Source organism: Pogoniulus pusillus, chromosome 2 (assembly GCF_015220805.1).
Source record: "Pogoniulus pusillus isolate bPogPus1 chromosome 2, bPogPus1.pri, whole genome shotgun sequence".
NCBI classification, from domain to species: Eukaryota; Metazoa; Chordata; class Aves; order Piciformes; family Lybiidae; genus Pogoniulus; species Pogoniulus pusillus.
The window spans coordinates 50,106,221-50,126,999 of NC_087265.1; the positions used below are offsets into that span (position 1 = coordinate 50,106,221).

Below are 20,779 nucleotides of genomic sequence, written 5' to 3' on the forward strand. Positions count from 1 at the left end.
AGCTGCAGTCAGATGTATGGAGACCCAAATGCCTTGTGAAACATATGAAGCATTATCTTGTACCTGCTTGGCATTGGCAACACCTTGATCAGAGTCGAGTACCATGTCAATAAAAGAATGTGTCCACATACAAGAAGGGACGAAGGAGTAAACACAACACCCATGGGAAAACTGGAATGTATCAAAAGAAGTTTGAACAAATTAAAGCCTGTCGAGAATGGAGTCAGAACCAAGACAGTCTTAAATGCAAAAGGCTGTTTCGGAGAAGAAGGAAAGAACCAGTTCTTTGCACTCATCCTGCACTCAAATCACATTGTGCAGTCAGGTCAGACACCTGAAAAGCTGATAAAGGCATTTTAAGCCATAACCTCTAAAACCAACTGCCTGAGGAGACGGAAGACTTTCCATCACTGGCAATCTTTATAGGAAGATTAGACAAGCACTGCTCCACAATGACATACAACCAGCCCACTCTGAAGCAGAGGACTGCTCGAGATGACTCACTGAAGGCCATTTCAGGCCCATGACTCTGCCTTGGCTCCACACACCAGCAAACTGAACTTCCTCTGCAGTGGGGCTGTTAGGTATTTCTGGAATAAATGCTACTCTTCAGATTTTAACAGCTTACTACACTAGGTGAATTTCTGACTGAAAATGACACATTTTCCTGCACTTCAAGAGCTAGATTTAAGAAGTTACCCAGGGGTTAGAGATAAACTGATTTGCTGCTTCTCAAAAATAGAACAGTTAACTACACATAACTACAGAAAAGAGAGATGTGTTAAGATTCTCTACTCCATGCCCCCGACAATGCCTGCACATTTCACAGTTCTTTCATCTGATACAATTCTGAATGAACCACAGGACACCTTTTACCACATTTCCACAAAGAAAAAGAGCTTCAGCACTTACTATGTTTTCAAAAAGCAGCCTACAGATTTCCACCTTACTTGCACCTCATTACGCCTCACTAAACTTATCTGTGCAGCAACACAAGCAGAGTTAACAATATGCACAACAACCTCACATACAGCAGAATTAAAGATCATACTTCAGATTTCTAGGAAGCAGCATCCACTGACAAATACAGCAGCTTTAGAGTGCAATTACTGCCAGAGTAAAAACCAGCTTCAAACCTCTGATAAATGAAAGATTACTTTCATTATACAGGGCTTAGAAACGCCTGTGGTGAGAACTGTGTAATACCCAAAGCCACACAGTGCTCAGCATGTGCCTGGGACTCAGTAACAGCGAGGGAAACCAACTATCTGCCAAAGGTTACAACCTCATCAATAAACAGGGCATACAAGATGGATGCAAGGAGAAGGTTTAGCAAGAAATTATTTTTAATGGCATATTCTGAGTGTTTTACATCTGTACATGTATTTCTCAAAGTATCACTTCTGCTCATGTGACTGGGAGACAGTGAGAAACAGCAGCATTGCCCTAGTGCTGCTATTAGCCATGGCTCTTTTCCTTTGCCACCTCGCAGAAGAAATTGTAAAGACGTGTCAGAAATCTCACAGAACAAAGCTGCAATGTTAACTTGTGCTGGTGGCAGAGCAAACTACAGGTATGCAGACAAGGTAGCAGGGGTAAATAGCAGGTCTCTGAAAGAAATACGCTGGCTGGCAGCACATAGTTGGGCTGATGGTGCTGTATCTCCGCTGCCTCCAGCACCAACAACAGCTGAACTAAGCTAGAAGGGGCACGTCGAGGCACGCCGGAAGCATGCCTGTGCAAGCGCAGCCTGAGACAGTCTTGGCATTTCTACCTTTAGCCTCTCAAGCACAGACATAAAAAGGAGTTTTTCTCCTGGAGGATCACTTCATGTCTTTCAGGCATGCCCTCCTACCTCACCCCTCTGTTACCTTGCAGCTGTGTCCACAAACGGCTTTTAATCAAGTTCACCATGTTCTTTCTTACACAATGTTGTATCTACATAAAAGTGAAAGGAAAAATAAAAGGGGCCAGAAGCACAGCTAGCTGCACCTGTAACTTTCTCCTGGGAAATTATTTGGTATAAACAGCAAACTACCTTTTACCCAAAGTTCTGCTTTTAAAAAAGCTACTAGAAGGCCTACAGATTCCTGTGTTACCATCATGTGCAACAACGAACACAGACTGATCCTTCAGATCAATGTCGACACCTGCACTGCGACGATGAATGGACTCCTGTCACAATGCTTAAGGCATGCTTCCACCTTCTGCTTCCATTAACCAACCTCGTCACTGTGAAAAGAACCCTTCTCTTCAGATTTGCTTTCCTACTGACACCAGAGTCAGGCTGCACACATCTGCAGCACTACCTCATTACTTCTTCCCAGTGACTACCATACCTAAAAGGATCTAGGCTGCTGCTGTGACAAGACCACTGTTTCTGAGGCTATTTCTGGCTCATTGTTTCCCAATTCTCTGCTTACACAGACCTCATCTCCCATTTTAGACTCTGGCTCTAAGCGATAAACTCAACTGGAGAAGCCATCATCTTAACGTGTATTTCATATTACTCAATCAAAGAAACTTGGCTCCTATCTGGAATTCATGGCACGTATATTTGACAGAAGCACTTACAGCAATCACACTACATATTGGTACACCTCTACAGAAACATTCATCAGCTCCTTCAGGATTATTATTAAGAAAAAAACCAGTAATTTCCCTCTGTTAAAACTGACATAGTGTATAACAACCACTTCCATACTTACAAGACCTGAAGTGAAATTCCTGTTTTCTTCAAGTTAGCAATAATAATTTCCAGCTGATCCTCACTGGCAGGACTCTTAAGGTCTGTAAACAGTTCAATGTGTCTCTTCTCATATTTCTTTCCTCTTAAAACACAAAAAGAACATGTACATATACAGGAAGTATTTCCTATAAAGAGATACAAAGAAAATTCTTTCCTCACAAAATTGAGGCTTTAACAAAGTATGTGAAAAAAATAAAAAGGCAAACAGACCTTCTTAGTTGAAACTGTTCTGTCACTGCTCATATTACTCATGACACATTTTTATCTTTACATATTCCTTCTACTCAATCTTACCCCCTGAAACTGAGGACTTTAGCCCTGTGACTGCATAAAACTACATCTAAAGGAAAGAATTCTGCCAATTTTCACCAACGCAAAGAAAATGCTAATAAACTATGTCACACTGGTTATTTTCTTTGCAGCTCTAAGTCTGTCCTTGTGAAAATGGATTTCAAACTGCTGTTGCTGGTGGACTTGAGTATGCTAAATCAGGTGATTCGCTGCACAAAATAGACTTTAAAGCCTACCTAAACCACTAAGAAGTAGTGAAAATGAACAACGGAAAGCATTGCCAGCTACAAAACAAAGTTCAGTTAAACTGGCTTTGTTTTAATCTGGATATTCAAACATAAGGGAGATTTTCTTGGATTGTTATTTGAGTTGTTTTTTCACTGAAGACAAAATCTGCATCAAAGGATTTGATAAATACAAGCAACTTGCCCAACAAGATAACAACAGCAGTTGCTCTAAAGGTATTCAAGGTTACATGGCCATAGATACTGTGATTTTAGCTGAAAACTCAGGTTTTAACTGTCCAATTGATACAGCTTTCCTTGTCGATTAGCCTTTACTCACAAAACCACAAACTGCATCACTAAGTCTCGTCTTCTGCATTCACAATTAGATCACATCACCCTTTTAGCAACATGTTCAATCTCTGTTTTGCAGGAAAAGTTATCTCCCTCTGGGTCCCTAAGAGTTACAAACGGTCACACTTCCAGTCTAAGTAGATTCATCAACACCCTCCTAACAGTTGTGCCAACACTTTCTTTCAGCTTAAACACATTTTTTCCTCTACTGCATGTTTATCTCTCACAGCCTGTGTATTTACAGTCGGCTCACCTCCAACAGCCTTTCATTTGCTAGGCTGAACAAACTCACCTTTCCTGTTCTGTTTTCTTTTCAATTTGTAAGACATAACATTATCCCTTATAAATTGGGTAGCTCTTTTCCGTGCATTTTAACTGTCTTGGTTTCAGCTGGGACAGAGCTAACTTTCTTCCCAGTAGCTTGTTTCTTAGTGTTAGAATACTACAATGTTTTGGACTCGGTACAAGAAAGCTGATAATATACTGATGTTTTCAGTTGGTGCTGGTGAGCCAAGGACTTTCCAGCTTTCCATGTTTTGCTACCGTGCAGGAGCACAAGAGACTAGAGTAGAAGCACGAAGAGGGTGGCTGACCTGAACTAGCCAAGTGGATGTTCCATGCGCTTGGATGTCATGGGGAGAGCTGGCTAGGAAGGGCAGCTTGCTGCTCAGGTCTAGGTGGTGAGCATATGCATTGGGCATCACTTGATCTTTCGTCAAGTTTTACTTCTCTCTCTTTTTATTGCATTCCTTTTCACTACAATTACTGCTACAATATCTTTTGTTACTACTGTTACTCTGCTTTATTTTAGTTATCAAACTGTTACCTCAGCTCCTGAGCTACTTAGTGTTTGCAGTTGTTTTTCAATTCTCCTCCCCATCCCACTGGGAGCACGGAGGTAGCTGTCTGGTGCTTAATTGCTGTCTGGGGTTAAAACACAACATGAGCACCCAAGCTCGTATCTTTTGAAAATGGATCACAAGAAACACAACACTAAGTGAAGTCTTTGTGCCTTGTATAATGTCATCAATATACCCAGGAATCTACTGCAAAGTTCAAGTTGCATCAGAAAGCTCTGAGATTGTCTGAAGAAGCTAGGTGCCTCCTTCACAGGGACAAACTGCAGCAGTGCATTTGTTCTCAATGCTTGTTTCTGTTTGGTTTGTCAGGGTTTTGTTGGGGATTTGGTTTGTTGTTTTGTTTCTTTTGTTGTTGTTGTTTAAATCTATATTTATACAATTCTGGAAATGCAATACTGAGAAGAAATCACATCAGCTCCAAAATGCAAGATCAGAAGTCTGTAAAAGGCTTTGGGTTATATACTTACATTGTTTCCTTCTGAAGCAAGTCCATACACACAATAATTGCATCCAGAACTAAGCACATTTAAGAAAAAATCTCATTTAGAAAGCAAATCTTGTCTCTTTCCTATGAAACAATATTCTCCGCTGTAGTTAACAAGCAAACAGATTTCTGAGACAAGTAATCTTCAAGTATCTACTATGCAAGAGGCTCCTACATAACTTGTCTGGTTTGTGATCTTTCCCCTTCCTCATTTATCTGATGGAACAGTAAAAAGACAGCTTCAGGGTCCTATCTTTTAACTATCAACAAGGAGTTTCAAACCCAATGAAAGAGCAGTCTTAGTGTTTACAACATTACTTTGAACCCACAAATAAAACTTACTTGTATTTTCAAAACCAGATAGATTTTTTCCAATTAAAATTTCCTTTCAAAATGTCTGCATTTGCCAATCTCTTACAAAGTAGGAATGTGACTGCTTCTGCTGAGATGCAGCTGACTGGCTGCACACTTCTCTGAAGGAGCTCTTGACAGTCTGAATAGAGCTCACCATTTTATGGCCAAAAAAAGGGAAGACAACACAGCAAGTTGAATGCTATATAAATGAAACACACAAGGGGAGACTAGATAGATTGCCACGTTTAAATCTCTTCACATTATGCAGCTATGAGAACACATTCAAACATGAATAGCACTCAAACAGAAAGTGACATCTGACAATGTTAGAAATACTTTTATAGAGAAATCAATCTGAAAAACCTCTGTTCTGCTTTATCTGACTTCCAGTACTTCTGCTGACATATTTTGGAACTACTTCAATTCGATGAAAAAGCATAAACCAAATCCTGGAACACTATTTTTAAAAGCACACACCTTATTTGAGGCCTAAACTTGTATTACTGCTCTTTGTTTTCTTTACTTAACAGAACACTTCACGAAAGCAATGACTCCCCATGTCCAAGATTCCACCCGCTGGCCTAAACCAATGTCAAAAAGCAGCTAATACACTTTTGAACAAACTTCCCACCACGAATTAGCTCAACTCTGACAGTATTTACAACTCTGGAAGCAAATCTGAGCCCATTTCACAATGCTAACTCCTTGTTAGCATTCAACTGAATCAGATGAAGAAGCGCTCTACGACAGAAGGATACAGTCTGCTTCTTCAGAGCCTGGTTTAATCACATCTTGAATGTCTTCCAGCAAATCAAAACCTGGTAGCATTAGTGATCTATGTACAGTAATGTTTTGGTATTGATTTCCACTGGCAAGGTCATTCCTAGTACCATCAGTACCAAACAAAACCACAGCAACCTCATCTTTACTCTCAGCAAAAACCTGGAAATAGAAAAAATACAGGACAGGTGTAAGAATACAGGACAGGTGTAAAATTCACACCCACCACGTCAGGCAGAGTCTAGCAAGGGCAACCAACTCTGCTGCATCGGGTATAGTAAACCCATTTGTGCAGCACTACCCTACCAAAAAGTAATCTTGCAGACTTCACCAATTTAGATATAGTTACAGTAACAGACAGACATGAGGATATCTGGGATAAAACAAAACCAGCTGACTCGGTCCAGGAAATGAGTCTTCTGTGTGACAAATCTGAAGAATGCTGAAACAGTTTAGAGAAAGCGAAGAGTATTTGTTTTCCCTAAAAGTTTCGATGCCCTGAGGAGTGACCAATCCAACATCTCATCCAGAAGTACAGGTGAAACACAGAGTACTGCTACTCCTGCATGAAAACATCCTAGCTCTCACTCCTCATTTATTTCAGCTGCTAGTAAATGAGAAAAATATTTCACAGATGTTATTGCTTCCTCTCCCCTTTTAACAGTTTAACACATACCTGTGTTAACAGTTTTAACAGTAACACATACCTGTCGCTGCACAAACTTTGTCATAATCTTCTTGGCTTGTTCAAGTGAAGATTCCTCACCAGGAGCAGAACTGCTCATTGTGCAGCCTACATCCAGGCACAGCACTACAGCCACCTAGAAAGGGAAGATAATACTGACCAAGAATGAAAAAAGCCTGTCACAAAATACATCCAGTTCTCTTAGAAGTGAAGCTGCCAGAAGGACATGGGCAATAAATCAGAGGACTGTCAAGTGACATGAGATGCAGAGTCTGCTTTTGCAAAGCAAAGGGGATGAACAGGAAGAGAAGATGCTGGTCTAAGCTCTTCTGCATACAGCTGTGCAAATAATTCCAAGTACCTTTTTTAATATCAGCCAAAAGAATCTGACTCTTTTTTGCCACCCAAATAGAAAATCCTTAATACCCATTTTAAAAGAATAACTTGCCCAGCATAGCAGTCTAATGGTCTGTATTAGCATCTCTCAATTTTCTCGTCCTCCTCTTTTTCCCTGAACATATTGTGCACATCCTCTATCACTTTCACAAGAACTGAATTGACTCCCAGCATCCTCCCAAGACAAGAAGAAAGAAGGCTGAGCAACAAAGCTCCACAAGACATCCAGCAAGTTATACTCAGTTTCAGCACTCTATTCCTCATGGCTTTCACTGTTTGCTTGCCTGAGACTCAGGAATTAATGTTCCTGAGCCAACTACATCTGCAGAAGCTTAGAGTGGAATAGAAGCAGCAACTAAGGCTGTACTAGATTCTCACAACAGCCTTGTTACTGCTCACCTGCTCACCTGAGGAATTGCTCTACCAAGATCAGCAAGTGTAGATCCTTGGCTTATTGCTGTCTTGCCTCAGGACACACAATGGCTGACAGCTGAATAAATCCTACTGTCCAAAACAGGCAAAATGCTTTTCACAGCTGGCAAGATGACAGCAAAGAAACCAAGTAAGTATATGAGTGAAGATCTGCTGTTTTGCTTAAGAAAAAAACGAACATGTCAAGTCCTAACAGGCTCTTTTGGTAGCCTGCAAACTGAAGCCTGGTGCCTTTTCAAGTATGCCAAACTCTCCTTCAGGAAGAGGGCAGATCTCTTTTCATAGAATAGAATCATAGAACTGTTTTGGTTGGAGAAGACCTCTGAGATCACTGACTCCAGCCATCAACCTAACATCAGCACAGCCATGAAACCACAGCCCAAACTGCCATGTCCACACATTTCTTGAACACCTTCAGGGATGGTGACTCCATCACCTCCCTGGGCAACCTATTCCAATGCCTGACCACTCTGTCCATAAAGAATTTTTTCCCAATATCCAATTTCAGGCTGTTTCCTCCTATCACTTGATACCAGAGAGAAGAGATCTACCCCCACCTCACTACAACCTCCTTTCAGGTAGTTGTAGAGAGCAGTGAAGTCTCCCCTCAGCCTCCTCTTCTCCAGACGAAACAATCCTAGTTCCCTCAGCTATTCCTCACATAATTACCTGCCACTGTTCTTGTGGGTGACTTTAACTTGCCAGACATCTGCTGGGACTTTAATACTGCAGAGAAGAGGCAATCTAGAAGGTTCCTAGAGTGTGTGGAGGACAACTTCTTACCTCAGCTGTTACGTGAGCCTACCAGGGGTGCAGCCCTGCCTGACCTGCTGCTCACAAACAGAGAGGGGCTGGTGGGGGATGTGGAGGTTGGAGGCTGCCTGGGGTCCAGTGACCATGAAATTACAGAGTTTTCAATAGATGGAGAAACCAGGAGAGGCACCCACAGAACCTCCACAATGGACTGCCCAAGGGCAGACTTCAGCCTATTTAAGGAACTAACTCAGAAAGTTTCCTGGGAAAGAGCCCTTAGAAACAAAGGGGTCCAGGAAGGTTGGAGCTGCTTCAAGAGAGAACTCCTGCAGGCGCAGCAGCAGCTGTGCCACTGTGCCGGCAGAGGAGCCGAGGAGGGAGGCAGCCAGACTGGATGGGCAGGGAGCTGCTGAAGGGATTAAAGATAAAAAAGAGAGTGCATCACCTTTGGAAAAGAGGGGAGGTGTCCCAGGAAGAGTTCGAGGATGTTGCTAGGTCTGGTAGCAAAAATAAAATTAGAGAGGCAAAAGCCCATTTGGAGCTTAGGCTGCCACTGCTGGTAAGGAGAATAAAACATGTTTCTCTAAGTATATTAATGGCAAGAGAAGGGGCAGGGACAACCTCCAGTCCTTATTGGATGCAGAGGGGAATACAGTAACAAGGGATGAGGAAAAGGCTGTCAGCACATGGCTTGGATGGCAACAGTCTGTGCTGGGTTAGGAACTGGCTGGAGGGCCGGACCCAGAGAGTGGTGGTGAATGGTGCCACATCCAGCTGGCGGCTGTCACTAGTGGTGTCCCTCAGGGATCAGTGCTGGGCCCCATCCTCTTTAACATCTTCATAGATGATCTGGATGAGGACACGGAGTCAGTCATCAGCAAGTTTGCAGATGACACCAAGCTGGGGGCAGATGTGACTGGGTTGGAGGGCAGAAGGGCTCTGCAGCAGGACCTTGACCGCCTGGACAGATGGGCAGAGTCCAATGGGATGGCTTCAATAGCTCCAAGTGCAGGGTGCTGCACTTTGGCTACAACAACCCCATGCAGAGATACAGGCTGGGGTCGGAGTGGCTGGAGAGCAGCCAAACAGAGAGGGATCTGGGGGTGCTGATTGATACCCGCCTGAACATGAGCCAGCAGTGTGCCCAGGTGGCCAAGAGAGCCAGTGGCATCCTGGCCTGCATCAGGAATGGTGTGGTCAGCAGGAGCAGGGAGGTCATTCTGCCCCTGTACTCTGAACTGATTAGACCACACCTTGAGTACTGTGTTCAGTTCTGGGCCCCCCAGTTTAGGAGGGACCTCGAAATGCTTGAGCGTGTCCAGAGAAGGGCGACGAGGCTGGGGAGAGGCCTTGAGCACAGCGCTACGAGAAGAGGCTGAGGGAGCTGGGATTGGTTAGCCTGGAGAAGAGGAGGCTCAGGGGAGAGCTCATTGCCTTCTACAACTACCTGAGGGGTGGTTGTGGCCAGGAGGAGGTTGCTCTCTTCTCTCAGGTGGCCAGCACCAGAACAAGAGGACACAGCCTCAGGCTGCGCCAGGGGAGATTTAGGCTGGAGGTGAGGAGAAAGTTCTTCACTGAGAGTCATTGGACACTGGAATGGGCTGCCCGGGGAGGTGGTGGAGTCGCCGTCCCTGGAGCTGTTCAAGGCAGGATTGGACGTGGCACTTGGTGCCATGGTCTGGCCTTGAGCTCTGTGGTAAAGGGTTGGACTTGATGATCTGTGAGGTCTCTTCCAATCCTAATAATACTGTGATACTGTGATACTGTGTGCTGAACGCCTTCTTTGCCTCAGTCTTCAACAGTGGGACAGGCTGTCTCCAGGACAGCTGGACTCCTGAGCTGGCAGATGGAGTCAGGGACCAGTATAGTCCCCCTGTAATCCAGGAGGAAGAAGTAAGGGACCTGCTGGGCCACTTGGATCCTCACAAGTCCTTGGGGCCGGATGGGATCCATCCTAGGGTGCTGAGAGAGCTGGCAGCTGAGCTGGCCAAGCCACTCTCCATCATCTGTCAACAGTCCTGGCTCACTGGAGATGTCCCTGAAGACTGGAAGCTGCCAATGGGATCCCATCCACAAGAAGGGTGGAAAGGAGGAGCCAGAAAACTACAGAGCTGTCAGACTGACCTCAGTGCCAGGCCAGGGCGTAGAACAGGTCATCCTGAGTGCCATCACACAGCACCTACAGGATGGCCAAGGGATCAGCCGAACTGCCCTCTACTAGGACAGACCTTAAGGCAGCTTTCACCACCAGGATTCCTTACACACACCAGGCAGACAAACTGTATTTCTAAAATGGCAGAACCGTTTCTATCCGTACTTTATCAAAGACAATGGCAAGTACTAGTGAAGTATCTGCACCGTGAGGTATCGGCCCCCGAGGGAGCAACACTTTGAATTCGCAACAGTTCGAAGGGCGTCCCAGGGAGAAGTGACTCAGTATCGGAGCAGCCGTGGCTGTGGCGCCAGTTGCTGCTCACGCCGAAGTCAGCCCTCTTAAGAGGGCGCGGGCGGGTTCCGCCCTGCGCTGTCCGCGGTAGAGGCCAGCGGCCGGAGAGCAGCGAAGCCAATGCCCCAAGCGAACCGGCCACACGTGGCCAGCAGACGGCGCTGCCGGAAGAGCCCCGAGGCAGCGCCAGACGCTCCCCACCGCCAGCACGGGGCCGCGCAAACCGCAGCGCCTGCCCCGGGCCGGAGCTGACAGCGCTCGCGTTACAAACGGCCACCGGCGGCTCCGGCCCGCAGTCGTGACCCACGGGCACGGACCCCTGCTCAAGCGCCTAGCCGCGGGCAGGCCCAAGCAGGCAGCATACCCTCAGTGGAGCCCCATTCCTGAGGCACCTTCCCGCGGATGAGGTGCGAGGGGCGCCTAAAGGCTGTCAGGACACCGGAGCCCTCCTTTCCCGCTCACCTTGCGCGCCATCTCGCCGTTTCCGCAGCGCGATGCGCCGGCGTCCGCCGCGTCATTCGCCGCCGGGAACCAGCAGCCTCACCTCGCGTTCCGCGGCAGGGGCAGCGCCGCCCAGCGGCGGGCAGGCGCCCGGGCAGGATCGAGACAAAGAACAAGGAGGGAGGCGAGGGGAGGCGCCTGTTCCGGTGCTGCAGTGTCCCCAGGCTTCGGCGCTGCGGAGGGCGTGTGCCCCCAGGCCGCCTCTGCGGCGCTGGGGTGAGGTGACCTGGTCTCAGCTGTAGCCCGGAGTTGAACTGAAACTGGTGCGGGGAACTCCACGTGGAGTGTCCGGGCCAGGTCCGGGTGAGAGGGAAGAGAAGTGTGAGGTACCGCCCGCATCTTTCACTCACCCACACACACATACGCCCCCAGCCTCTTCGAAGTGTCACTTCTGGCAAGCGTTTGTGGCAATAGAATGAGCAGTGCATAGCCTAGGACAAGCCTGATTTGAGTGGACTGAGGATACCTGGCGCTAGGCAGTGGCAAGTCTCCGGGGCCAACAAGCCCTCCTGCCCTCTCATGCCTCTGAGCACCAACTGACTCATCGCATCTGTATCGCTCCCCACAAGTCTTGGCCACTTAGGGCTCTCCAGCCTCTACCTTAGGGCGGCTGGAAGCCCCGCAGGAGACTGTGCTAAGGGAGCAGACATTCATTCCCCTCTGCCACCAGGACAGGGCTTTGGGCTGGATGGACGCAACCGGTAAGTGGCATTCTGCCCGCGGATCAGCAAAGGGACAGGATTACTTAATCACGTTAACGTTAGTGTTCTCACAGGTTTAACAACAGAGAGAAATTCTGAATCTAATTACATCCAAGCTGTTGGACAAAAGTGAAACTTGCTGATTTTACAGAGTCCAAGAATAATAGAAGCTATGTTGTGTACAACCTGGCATGAGCAGAGATGTATCTCTTAAATGTTTGATCACATATATTGAGTGCTTCATGTTCGGTGGTGCCTTCTGAGAATGTCATTGCCCGTGCTCTTTCTGTTCTCCCTGTACCTAAAACCACACGTTATTATTTGCAATTGCCCCCAGGGAGCAAAGTGGTGATATTAATATAGCTACAAAAGAGTAAGTCTTACACGAACACTTAAAGAACCTTGCACTAGAAGACTGCCCCTGCAAACGCAAATAGTCCCTTCCAATACTGACTGATGCCTGAAGACAAAGACCCCCTTCCGCTCCCCCTACAGCACCACGCTTTGGGAATGTTGGTTATTGAGGAATTCTGTCTTCAGAGCACTTTGCATGTCAAAGGACCAGAGCAGCTTGGTAACGTAACAAATATTTTATGGGAAACATGTAGATTAAAAAAAAAAAAAAGCCATCAACTGCAAGAGAAAGCTGTGCATTATCTTCCTGAATGCCTCCAGGGAGAGTTCAGATTAACCAGCCAAGGCAATCAGATCTGCTTGCTGTTACTATTCCTGGTGTTATCTTAGTCCCTATCACTGTTTGGCACAGACCAAATAAACCCTCCCGGGACAGCAATCAGACAGTCCTCCCATCCTGACTGATTTCCAACATAGCTTGCAGAATAGGCATATGACAAGGGATGTGCACACATGCACACACACAAATGAGAACAGCAGAGAAACAAGAATTGATCAACTTCATCAGCAAAGGCTTTTCGCTCACCAGCAGAAAGGCATTTTGCCAGGCATCAGAATCAAAGAGCTTGTTTCCCTTGTGTTATGACAGGGTTAGGAAGTACAACCCCATCCCTGACTGCTGACACAGAATATTGACAAAAAAACTTTCATAGTTCTCTCTGAGTCCTAGATTTGACATAAAAGCTGAATCCTAGGCTTCTGTCAAAACTCTCATAGCTAAAGCAGTAATTATAAACACCAATGAGTCAAAACTAATTTTGGTATTAATTAGGAACCTCTGCTTTGCAGGAAGTTTGGTGTGCCCAACCCAGGTTGTAGACAGTAGAACTAAGGACCCCTGTGATCTCCCTATACATTAACTCTCAGTCTAGCACAAATGGGGTTTCATAATACTCTTGACAACATTTATAAACAATAACCCCCAATATTCCCCTTTTGCACCTTTGTGCTACCCAGTTTCCTCAGAAGGTATTTCTACTGTTCAAAGGAAAACTGGGTTGTTGTTTCTGAAACAAACTCATCCCCACTTTTGTTTCCTTTGCAAGTCTGCACAAAGCTCCCTCATAGGTAGTCATCATATCTGACTAATCAAGTCCATCTGGGGGCACTGGGGTTTTGTTAGCCTCAATTAAGACTTGAATATCTGTTTGTAAACACTTGCCAGAGGATGCTTGTGATTAATTGGCCATTTCCATTTTACAGAATGTCAGTTTCTGGGTATAAATAATAAATATTTGACATCTTAGAGGACTCGGTATCCAGGGCAATCAGCTGTAATCTCATTTGCAGCAAAGTGAGTCAGACTTCAGTTTCAACGCAGTTCTCATTGCTCTGCATACTGCTTTTTTGGTTACTCTTCTTCCCTTCAACAAAACCAAGACCGGATTAAATAAGCATGCTCCTGGGAAATATAGCCTTGTGTTTGACTTCCCTCAACACCTTTACACGGCAGCAAGGAAAATCGCTTCCCTGTTCTGTTGCAAGAAGGAGTATATCATCCAGAGAGTTGCAGCTAGAACCCAGCTGCTGATGAGTAAATATTAATATCTTCAATGTGAAAATAGAAAAGGGACTTGGCCTTTCTTCCTTGAAGCAGTTGCCCTCAGACACTGGATAAAGACATAGTGGAAAGAAGAAAACCATAGCCATCTGTTATATTAGATCCATGGAGCAGAACATCCCACAGAAGAAGTAACTTTGCAGTCAGTGCCTGTTCTTTGCCTAGATTCATCCATACAAATGAGCAGTAACTGCAAACTGAGGAACTCTGAACTGAATTTCCTACAGAGATAGACAAAGGAGGACAAGGACACTGTGACACCAATCAGCTTTGTATTTCTACCAGTAGAAGCTTGGCAGTAAGCTGAAAGACGAAGTAGACAGGAAATTGGCACCCAAAGCAAATTGGAGCTTAGAAACACATCTGTTAGCATCTTCCTGCATTGGGCTTCATGAGGTGTGCACAGTTGTCTTCTCCCAAGAGGTGCTTCCAAACACCTGCTTGCAAGTGCCTGCCAAAACCGCAGTGCAGACCAACACCAGTTTTTAGTGTGTCTGCTTTGTGACTGCTGATGGTTCTTCACAAGAGATGCAAGCCAAACACACCATCTTTGCTTAGTTGCTTCTGTGGAATACACCTGCAGGGAAAAGATCTCAAACATTGGTATTGCTCTTTAGAACAATAGTGGTCTGCGACTCTGAGGATCAGCTGCGAGTCCACAGGGCTTGCTCAGCAGTCAGAGATGGCCAAGGACACTTGGCACATTAAACACCATGCCTTTGGTAAGCTGAAAAGTCATTTAGAAAAGATTCTTCTGGGGATTTAACAGTTCCCATCTGTTGGTCTACCTGGTCTGTCCATTTTCAGTTTAGTTTGTGCAATGAAAGAAAATGAGTCTGCTGGGAAACGTAAGGAAATGACTGTGCTAGAAAAATTAGAAGGCTAAATAGGAAGGATTATACCATATCATCCAGTACAGTGTATCTTCCTTACCATAGTCAGGAGAGGTAATGAGTTGCAAGGATATATTAAAGGTAGATGCTGTGTTTGTAATCTTGTCCATATTTTCAAGAAAAATCATTAGTGGTCCTGGGATTACTTTAGCCAGTTTTGTGTTTTCCTTGGAGAAGGTTACCTGGCTTGGCTGATGTGAAAACATCTGCATTGTGTAAACACACTGATCTTTCCTGGTTTATCTCAAATCACTTTTTGCTGCTGATGTTAATTGTATTGCTGCCTGGTGGCAGGTGACCTTTGTAAATGGACAGTGTTCCTCAATTGTCAATTATTTAATTAGCTCAAAAGGCAGAAGTAAATGCTGTGGGTCCAAAGGTTTCAACTGGGCTGAAACCCATGTAGCTGTCAGGAAGAGTCTATATAATGTCATTTCATTTTTTAATATATCTTTCTTTAAGAAGTGAAGAGGGTGTTAAAGTCGCGAAAGTACAGTTCCAAAATGTGAGGAAATTGGATTAAATTTTCTCATGCAGCCTTAACAAAGGACTTTGTGCCTGCGTGTTACAGTACAGGTTCCACTACAGGAGTCAGTGCTATTTTTGTCCTGCAGTGCCGTTGTCTCTTTCAGTACATACTGGGATAAATTAAGGGCTATGCACTAAAGGACTGATAAGGCTCTTGTCTCATTTGTTACAAAAATTGGGAGAAGAGTGAAGGAGAAAATTCTTACAATTACTGAATGACACTTTAAGAATTAGATTCTCTGGGTTTGTTCATCAGGTTGCCTATGTTCTGAGTTAAGAGTCTTGTGAACTCAAGTCTCTCACCAGTAGGCACTGATTATATAACTCACATTTTTCTTAGGGCTTAGTTTGAGATATAGCCTGATCTGTGTAAGTGCTGAGCACTCACAGGTGATCATAGAATCATAGAATCAACCAAGTTGGAAGAGACCTCGAAAATCATCCAGTCCGACCTAGCACCCAGCCCTATCCAGTCAACTAGATGATGGCTCTAAGTGCCTCATCCAGTCTTCAGTGATCATGAAACAAGCTTCACCTTCAACACAGAAAATGTCTTATTATGGTAAATGTTCTTTAAATGTCACCTGCAAGGCACCTCGGAAGGGCTGTGAGACTTAATGGGCATAACCTGCTTTTTTAGTCCTGGTGCCTTTATTGCCACAGGTTAAGTTTGTCAGCATTTATGTCCCATGCTACTGCAAAACTGAAAGTATGTGAAGTACTCACATATTACAGTGATGTGCTATTGATTGCTCCGCACAATCTGTGCAAATGGATCTCGGCCACATTTGAAACATAAGGGCAAAACAAAATGCTAGATTGACTTCTCCTTAAATGCTTCCACATGCCCCACTATATAAACCTGGCACAACAGGGAATAAAAAAGAGCATGAAGTTCTGTGCTGGCAAATTACTTCATGTTGCTTAGCAATAGAGAACAGGGAAGAAGGGATTAATTTTATATTAATACATTACAAATCGGCACGATGTAATGTCTTTTTTCCGCTACACTTCCACGCCGTGTAGGCTTCTTTGGAAGCGTTCTAAAGCAGAAAGTGCGGCGGGCTCTCCCCCCGCGTCTCAATTCAGCCGCTAGAGGGCAACACGGCCCCAGTCAGCCAGGCGGCGGCAGCGCTACCACCCGCGGAGCCGGGCCGCGCAGCCAGCAAGCGGAGGCGTTTCTGCGTAACGGCGTGGGGGAAATCAGAGGGTTTGTGCACACACTTTTACACTGCTCTCTTCTGGAAGGTAGATTTTTAAATGCCATCTTGCACCCAAAATCAGTTCATCTGGGTTCCTGCTTAGGATGATGTTTTCGCGCTTTCTGGATCTGTGGATTGGGCAAAGAGTTCCTGAAGGAGGTGATGCGAGGGCCACTCGGGCTGGCACCGTGAGAGGTGACATCCTTCCTACGGCTGAATAGCTGAAAACTGACACGAGTCCACTCGAAATAACTTTGGCAGACGTGTCTGGGTTTGCTGTTAAATCCATTGCATACAGATGATTCGTATATTGTATTTTAGAGGACTATCAGTGGTGTTGAGTCTGGTTGCCTTTAAAAGTAATAGAAATAGTTTGTCTCGGTTGAACTCCAGAGCAGCTGGAGAAGACTGGAGAGTCCGTATCTGATACACTTACTTTGGGGGAAACACCAGCCCAGCAATAGAACCATCGAACAGTGTTTGGGGAATAAAATAATTCAGTGTTTTTGGGGTTTTTTTTTGTTTTGTTTTGTTTTGTTTTTAGGAAAGGTCAATAAATACAAAGCAGATGGCAATGAAACGTAACGGCATTTAGAAACTGGGGGAAGATGCAGGCTGTGTTACAGGGTATAGCAAAACGACAACATTCTGCCCAGAAGTCTTATGTTGGCTGTTACTATTTCAGATTGGGTTATCACAGAAGCAAAATCTCATCTGTCTTGTTCCTCGCATGCTTTGTTTCACAGTCTTTCTCTTTTTCACACCTCTCTGTCTGCAGTAAGTGTTTGCAGCCATTAACGACCGAGCTGTGTTTTCAGCATCTATGTGAAGCGCTTTGGAGCGGCGGGATTGTTGCGGGCAAGCTAGCTGGGATAAGTCAGTGTGCGAAGGATTTGCTTTGTGGATGCACACGGCTAAGTCTTTAGTATCCTCTCTGTTTCATCCTCCCCCCAGCGTCATGCAAGTATGCGCGCATACACCGCCCCATGTTCCGGTTTCACCTCCGCAGCGCAGGATTTGTTCCTTATCCAGCCAATCGGCTCCGGAATGCCACAGGAAGAGTGTTCAGCTGCCTGGGCAGGGCTGCTTCTGAGATGGAAGAGAGCATCTCATTTTAAATCCCCATTTGTTTGTCTACGCCTGGTAGCAGACTGAAATCAGACTGAAAGGGTGGAAATTTTTTTAGAGAAATATCAGCCTCAGTGCACGTTAAAAATGGAGCACTGCAACATGGAGGATGGGGCATCATGCTTTAGAGCATCAGGTTTTGTGAGCTGACAGTTTGTACATGTTAGGGAAACAGCGCAGCACTGTGGGTGAGACAGCTGCTGTGAGAGGCAAGAAGAAGGGATGAAGTTTGGGGGTTATTTCTGCACACTGACGCTAGCCCATGGCACTAGCAGATAAGGGGCATGGGGCATGTCTGACGTAGAAGCAGGGGAAGGATAATTCCAAGTTTTCCTAGTCACTTATGTTTTGCAAGAATTCCTTCAAGGGAAGAGAGTCATCAAAACGACAGGCACTGATTTCTCAAGGATTTCTGCACTAACCAAGGCAGACATTCAAACTTTCAGAGCTTTGTATTGAAATAGTTGGCAGATTTATCTGTCACAATACACTTGAATTTTAGGGTGGAATGAGAGCCTCAGAGCAATCCTGCTGTAACTGTGGGGATGGCAAAAGTCAGCACCACCAGATGATTTTTGCCTTAGATTCTGTTTCAGTGTTAGAGCTCACTGCCTCGGTGGTGTGTGTTGTAGAGGAATCAGTAATGCTGTCCACTTTGAGTCGCTAAAGGTAGCTCTGCCACCACGTATTCGGTCAGAACTGAGATGTCATTTAGCAGTGGCACTACTGTGCCCTGGTATGACACTGCTTACTATATAAAATAGTTCACTTTTTTCTTTTTCAAACTGTATGCAGATACTAGGGAATTGTTTCTATTAATTTCTTAAGAGACAGAGTAGTTCATTTCAGTAAATTAATGAAGGCTAAAATTGCTTGTGCTTGTTAATTCTGCATGCAACTTTTACATGGTTAAAGTAATAAGGAAAATCTCCAGTACAGTGGAAGGATATTTTAGTAATTGCCTGCCATTGCTATAAATATATTTCAGTACATCACAGGAAAATACATTAAAAGCATCAGCACAGTTTAGGGCAAGTAGTATATTTTAGAAAGGCTGAATAAAAGTCATGCTCTCCTCTCCTGGTTTTGTTGGGACAAATATGAGCTTCAGGCCATTGGTCATCTTTGAGTCGTCCAGGACAATTGCCCCGATTTGGCTGCAGGTGTGTCCCACACCACAAATGTCACAGTCAGTGTAAAGGGGAAAGTGTGATGAGGAGAGGGGAGCTTCCTGCTGAGAGCCTTCTTTTTGGGTTCCTCTTGACCCTTCTCCTCTTCCTATTGCTCTTGAGGTCTGCTTTCCTGTTTAGTGTGACTGTTGTGCCTTCACTGGGCTGAGTACAACTTTATATACTTTATTTTGGGCATCAGTTTTCTTGTTTCATTGAATCTGCTTTCATTTCAACCTTTGGGTCTTTGCATTTTCCTAATCACGCTTCGCTGGTCAGGAAGGGTCATTGGGTGATGAAGCAGCTGCTATAGTCTAGCCCCATGTATGGGCTAAATGCAGGCATCTTGCACCTGGGAAAGAGCAACCCCAGGTATCAGCATAGGCTGGGGACTGACCTCTTGGAAGGCAGCAAAGGGGAAAAAGACTTGGGGGTCCCAGCTGATACTTGTCACCAGGAAAGGCAGTGCCATTCTGGGGTGTATTAGAAGGGCTGTGGTTAGTAGGTCAAGAGAAGTTCTCCTGCTGCTCTACTCTGACCTGGTCAGGCCCCATCTGGAGTACTGCATTCAGTTCTGGGCCTCCAGTTCAAGAGGGACATAAAACTGCTTGAGAGAGTCCAGCACAGAGTCACAAAAATGACTAAGGGAAAGGAACATCTCTCTGATGAGGAGAGACTGAGGGAGCTGGAGCTCTGCAGCTTGCAGCAGTCTGACTCAGAGAGGACCCCATCAATGTTTATAAATACACAAAGGGTGAGTGCCAGGAGGCTGGAGCCAGGCTCTGCTGGGTGGTGCCCGATGACAGGACAAGGGGCAATGAGTGGAGGCCGAGGCACAGAACGTTTTAAAAATGAGGAGGATTTTTTTCCCTGTGAAGGTGAACACTGGAGCAGGCTGCCCAGGGGGGCTGTGGAGTCTCCTTTTCTGGAGATAGTCAAAACCCACCTGGACACATTCCTGTGTGATCCTGCTTCTTGTAGGGCACTCCAAACTCCTTCCTTCTCCCTCCCCCGCTGAAGGTTTGAGTGGGGAGGAGAAGGTGGGGAGAACACTGCTTTCCCCCCACCCCTTCGGCCTTGAAGGGGGAACAGTAAAAGCGCCTTTTCCAGACGTGTGCTGGCCCTCCAGGCTGGTGCTTGGCTGGGTTCTTCGTGCCCAGTCTAAAATGGCAAGCGGACACTTTGTCTAGAAAAGGATAAATAGAGCAAGGGAGAAGGTGCAGTGTTCCTGCCTTGAAAGAGTTCCCACCTTGAGAGAGTTCCTGGCAGGACAGAATTCCCATTTGGGCCATCCTCACTTTTGGATGGCTCCCACCTTTTTGAACAGCTCTCAGTTTTGCACCATCCCTGCTTTGGATGGTCCTCCACTTCTGCACCATTCGGTGCAAATTTGCAAGCTTGGCAAGTCCTGGGGTCTATTGGAGAGAGCTGCTGGTGGCACCCAGCCCCGGCTACCCTCGGACCATACCATGGCCTTGATTTCCTGGCTGCTTTCTCACCTGGGGACCCCCAGCAGTGTGGCTCTCCCTGCGCTGTTGAGGCAGCTTTGCTTCCACGAATCCATCTTGTGGCAGCCATATCCAGAGGCATGTCTGAGTTTGGCAGCTTTGCCACCTGCTTACTGTGTCAGAAGGCAGCCAAGACACAGAGAAATCCCGCGTGGAATACCCATCTCACCTCCATGAGCAAAGCCTGCTCTTCACTTAGATTCTCTGCTCAGCCTGGTTGACAGAGGGGTAAAGCTGTGTTTGTAGCCTAGCCTTTTCCATTGCCTGACTGCCTGACACTCTGAATTTGCCCCTGGCATCCTGTGAAGACTTTTCCCAATTAAATTATAGCCTGTAAATACACCTAAGCTGGTTTTGTATCCAGTG

The 20,779-nt window shown here is 45.7% G+C and overlaps 1 protein-coding gene across 1 annotated transcript in view; it reads right to left on the bottom strand.

Moving 5' to 3' along the window:
* XRCC5 (X-ray repair cross complementing 5) overlaps window positions 1-11,373 on the bottom strand; it is a 50,814-nt gene extending 39,441 nt beyond the window's left edge. Inside the window, 5 exon segments of the mRNA XM_064166187.1 lie at window positions 2,709-2,831; window positions 4,946-4,994; window positions 6,075-6,258; window positions 6,804-6,917; window positions 11,271-11,373. Of these exon segments, the coding sequence (XP_064022257.1) occupies window positions 2,709-2,831; window positions 4,946-4,994; window positions 6,075-6,258; window positions 6,804-6,917; window positions 11,271-11,282 (482 nt within the window). The 5' untranslated portion in view covers window positions 11,283-11,373.
* Between the last annotated feature and the right edge of the window lie 9,406 nt (window positions 11,374-20,779).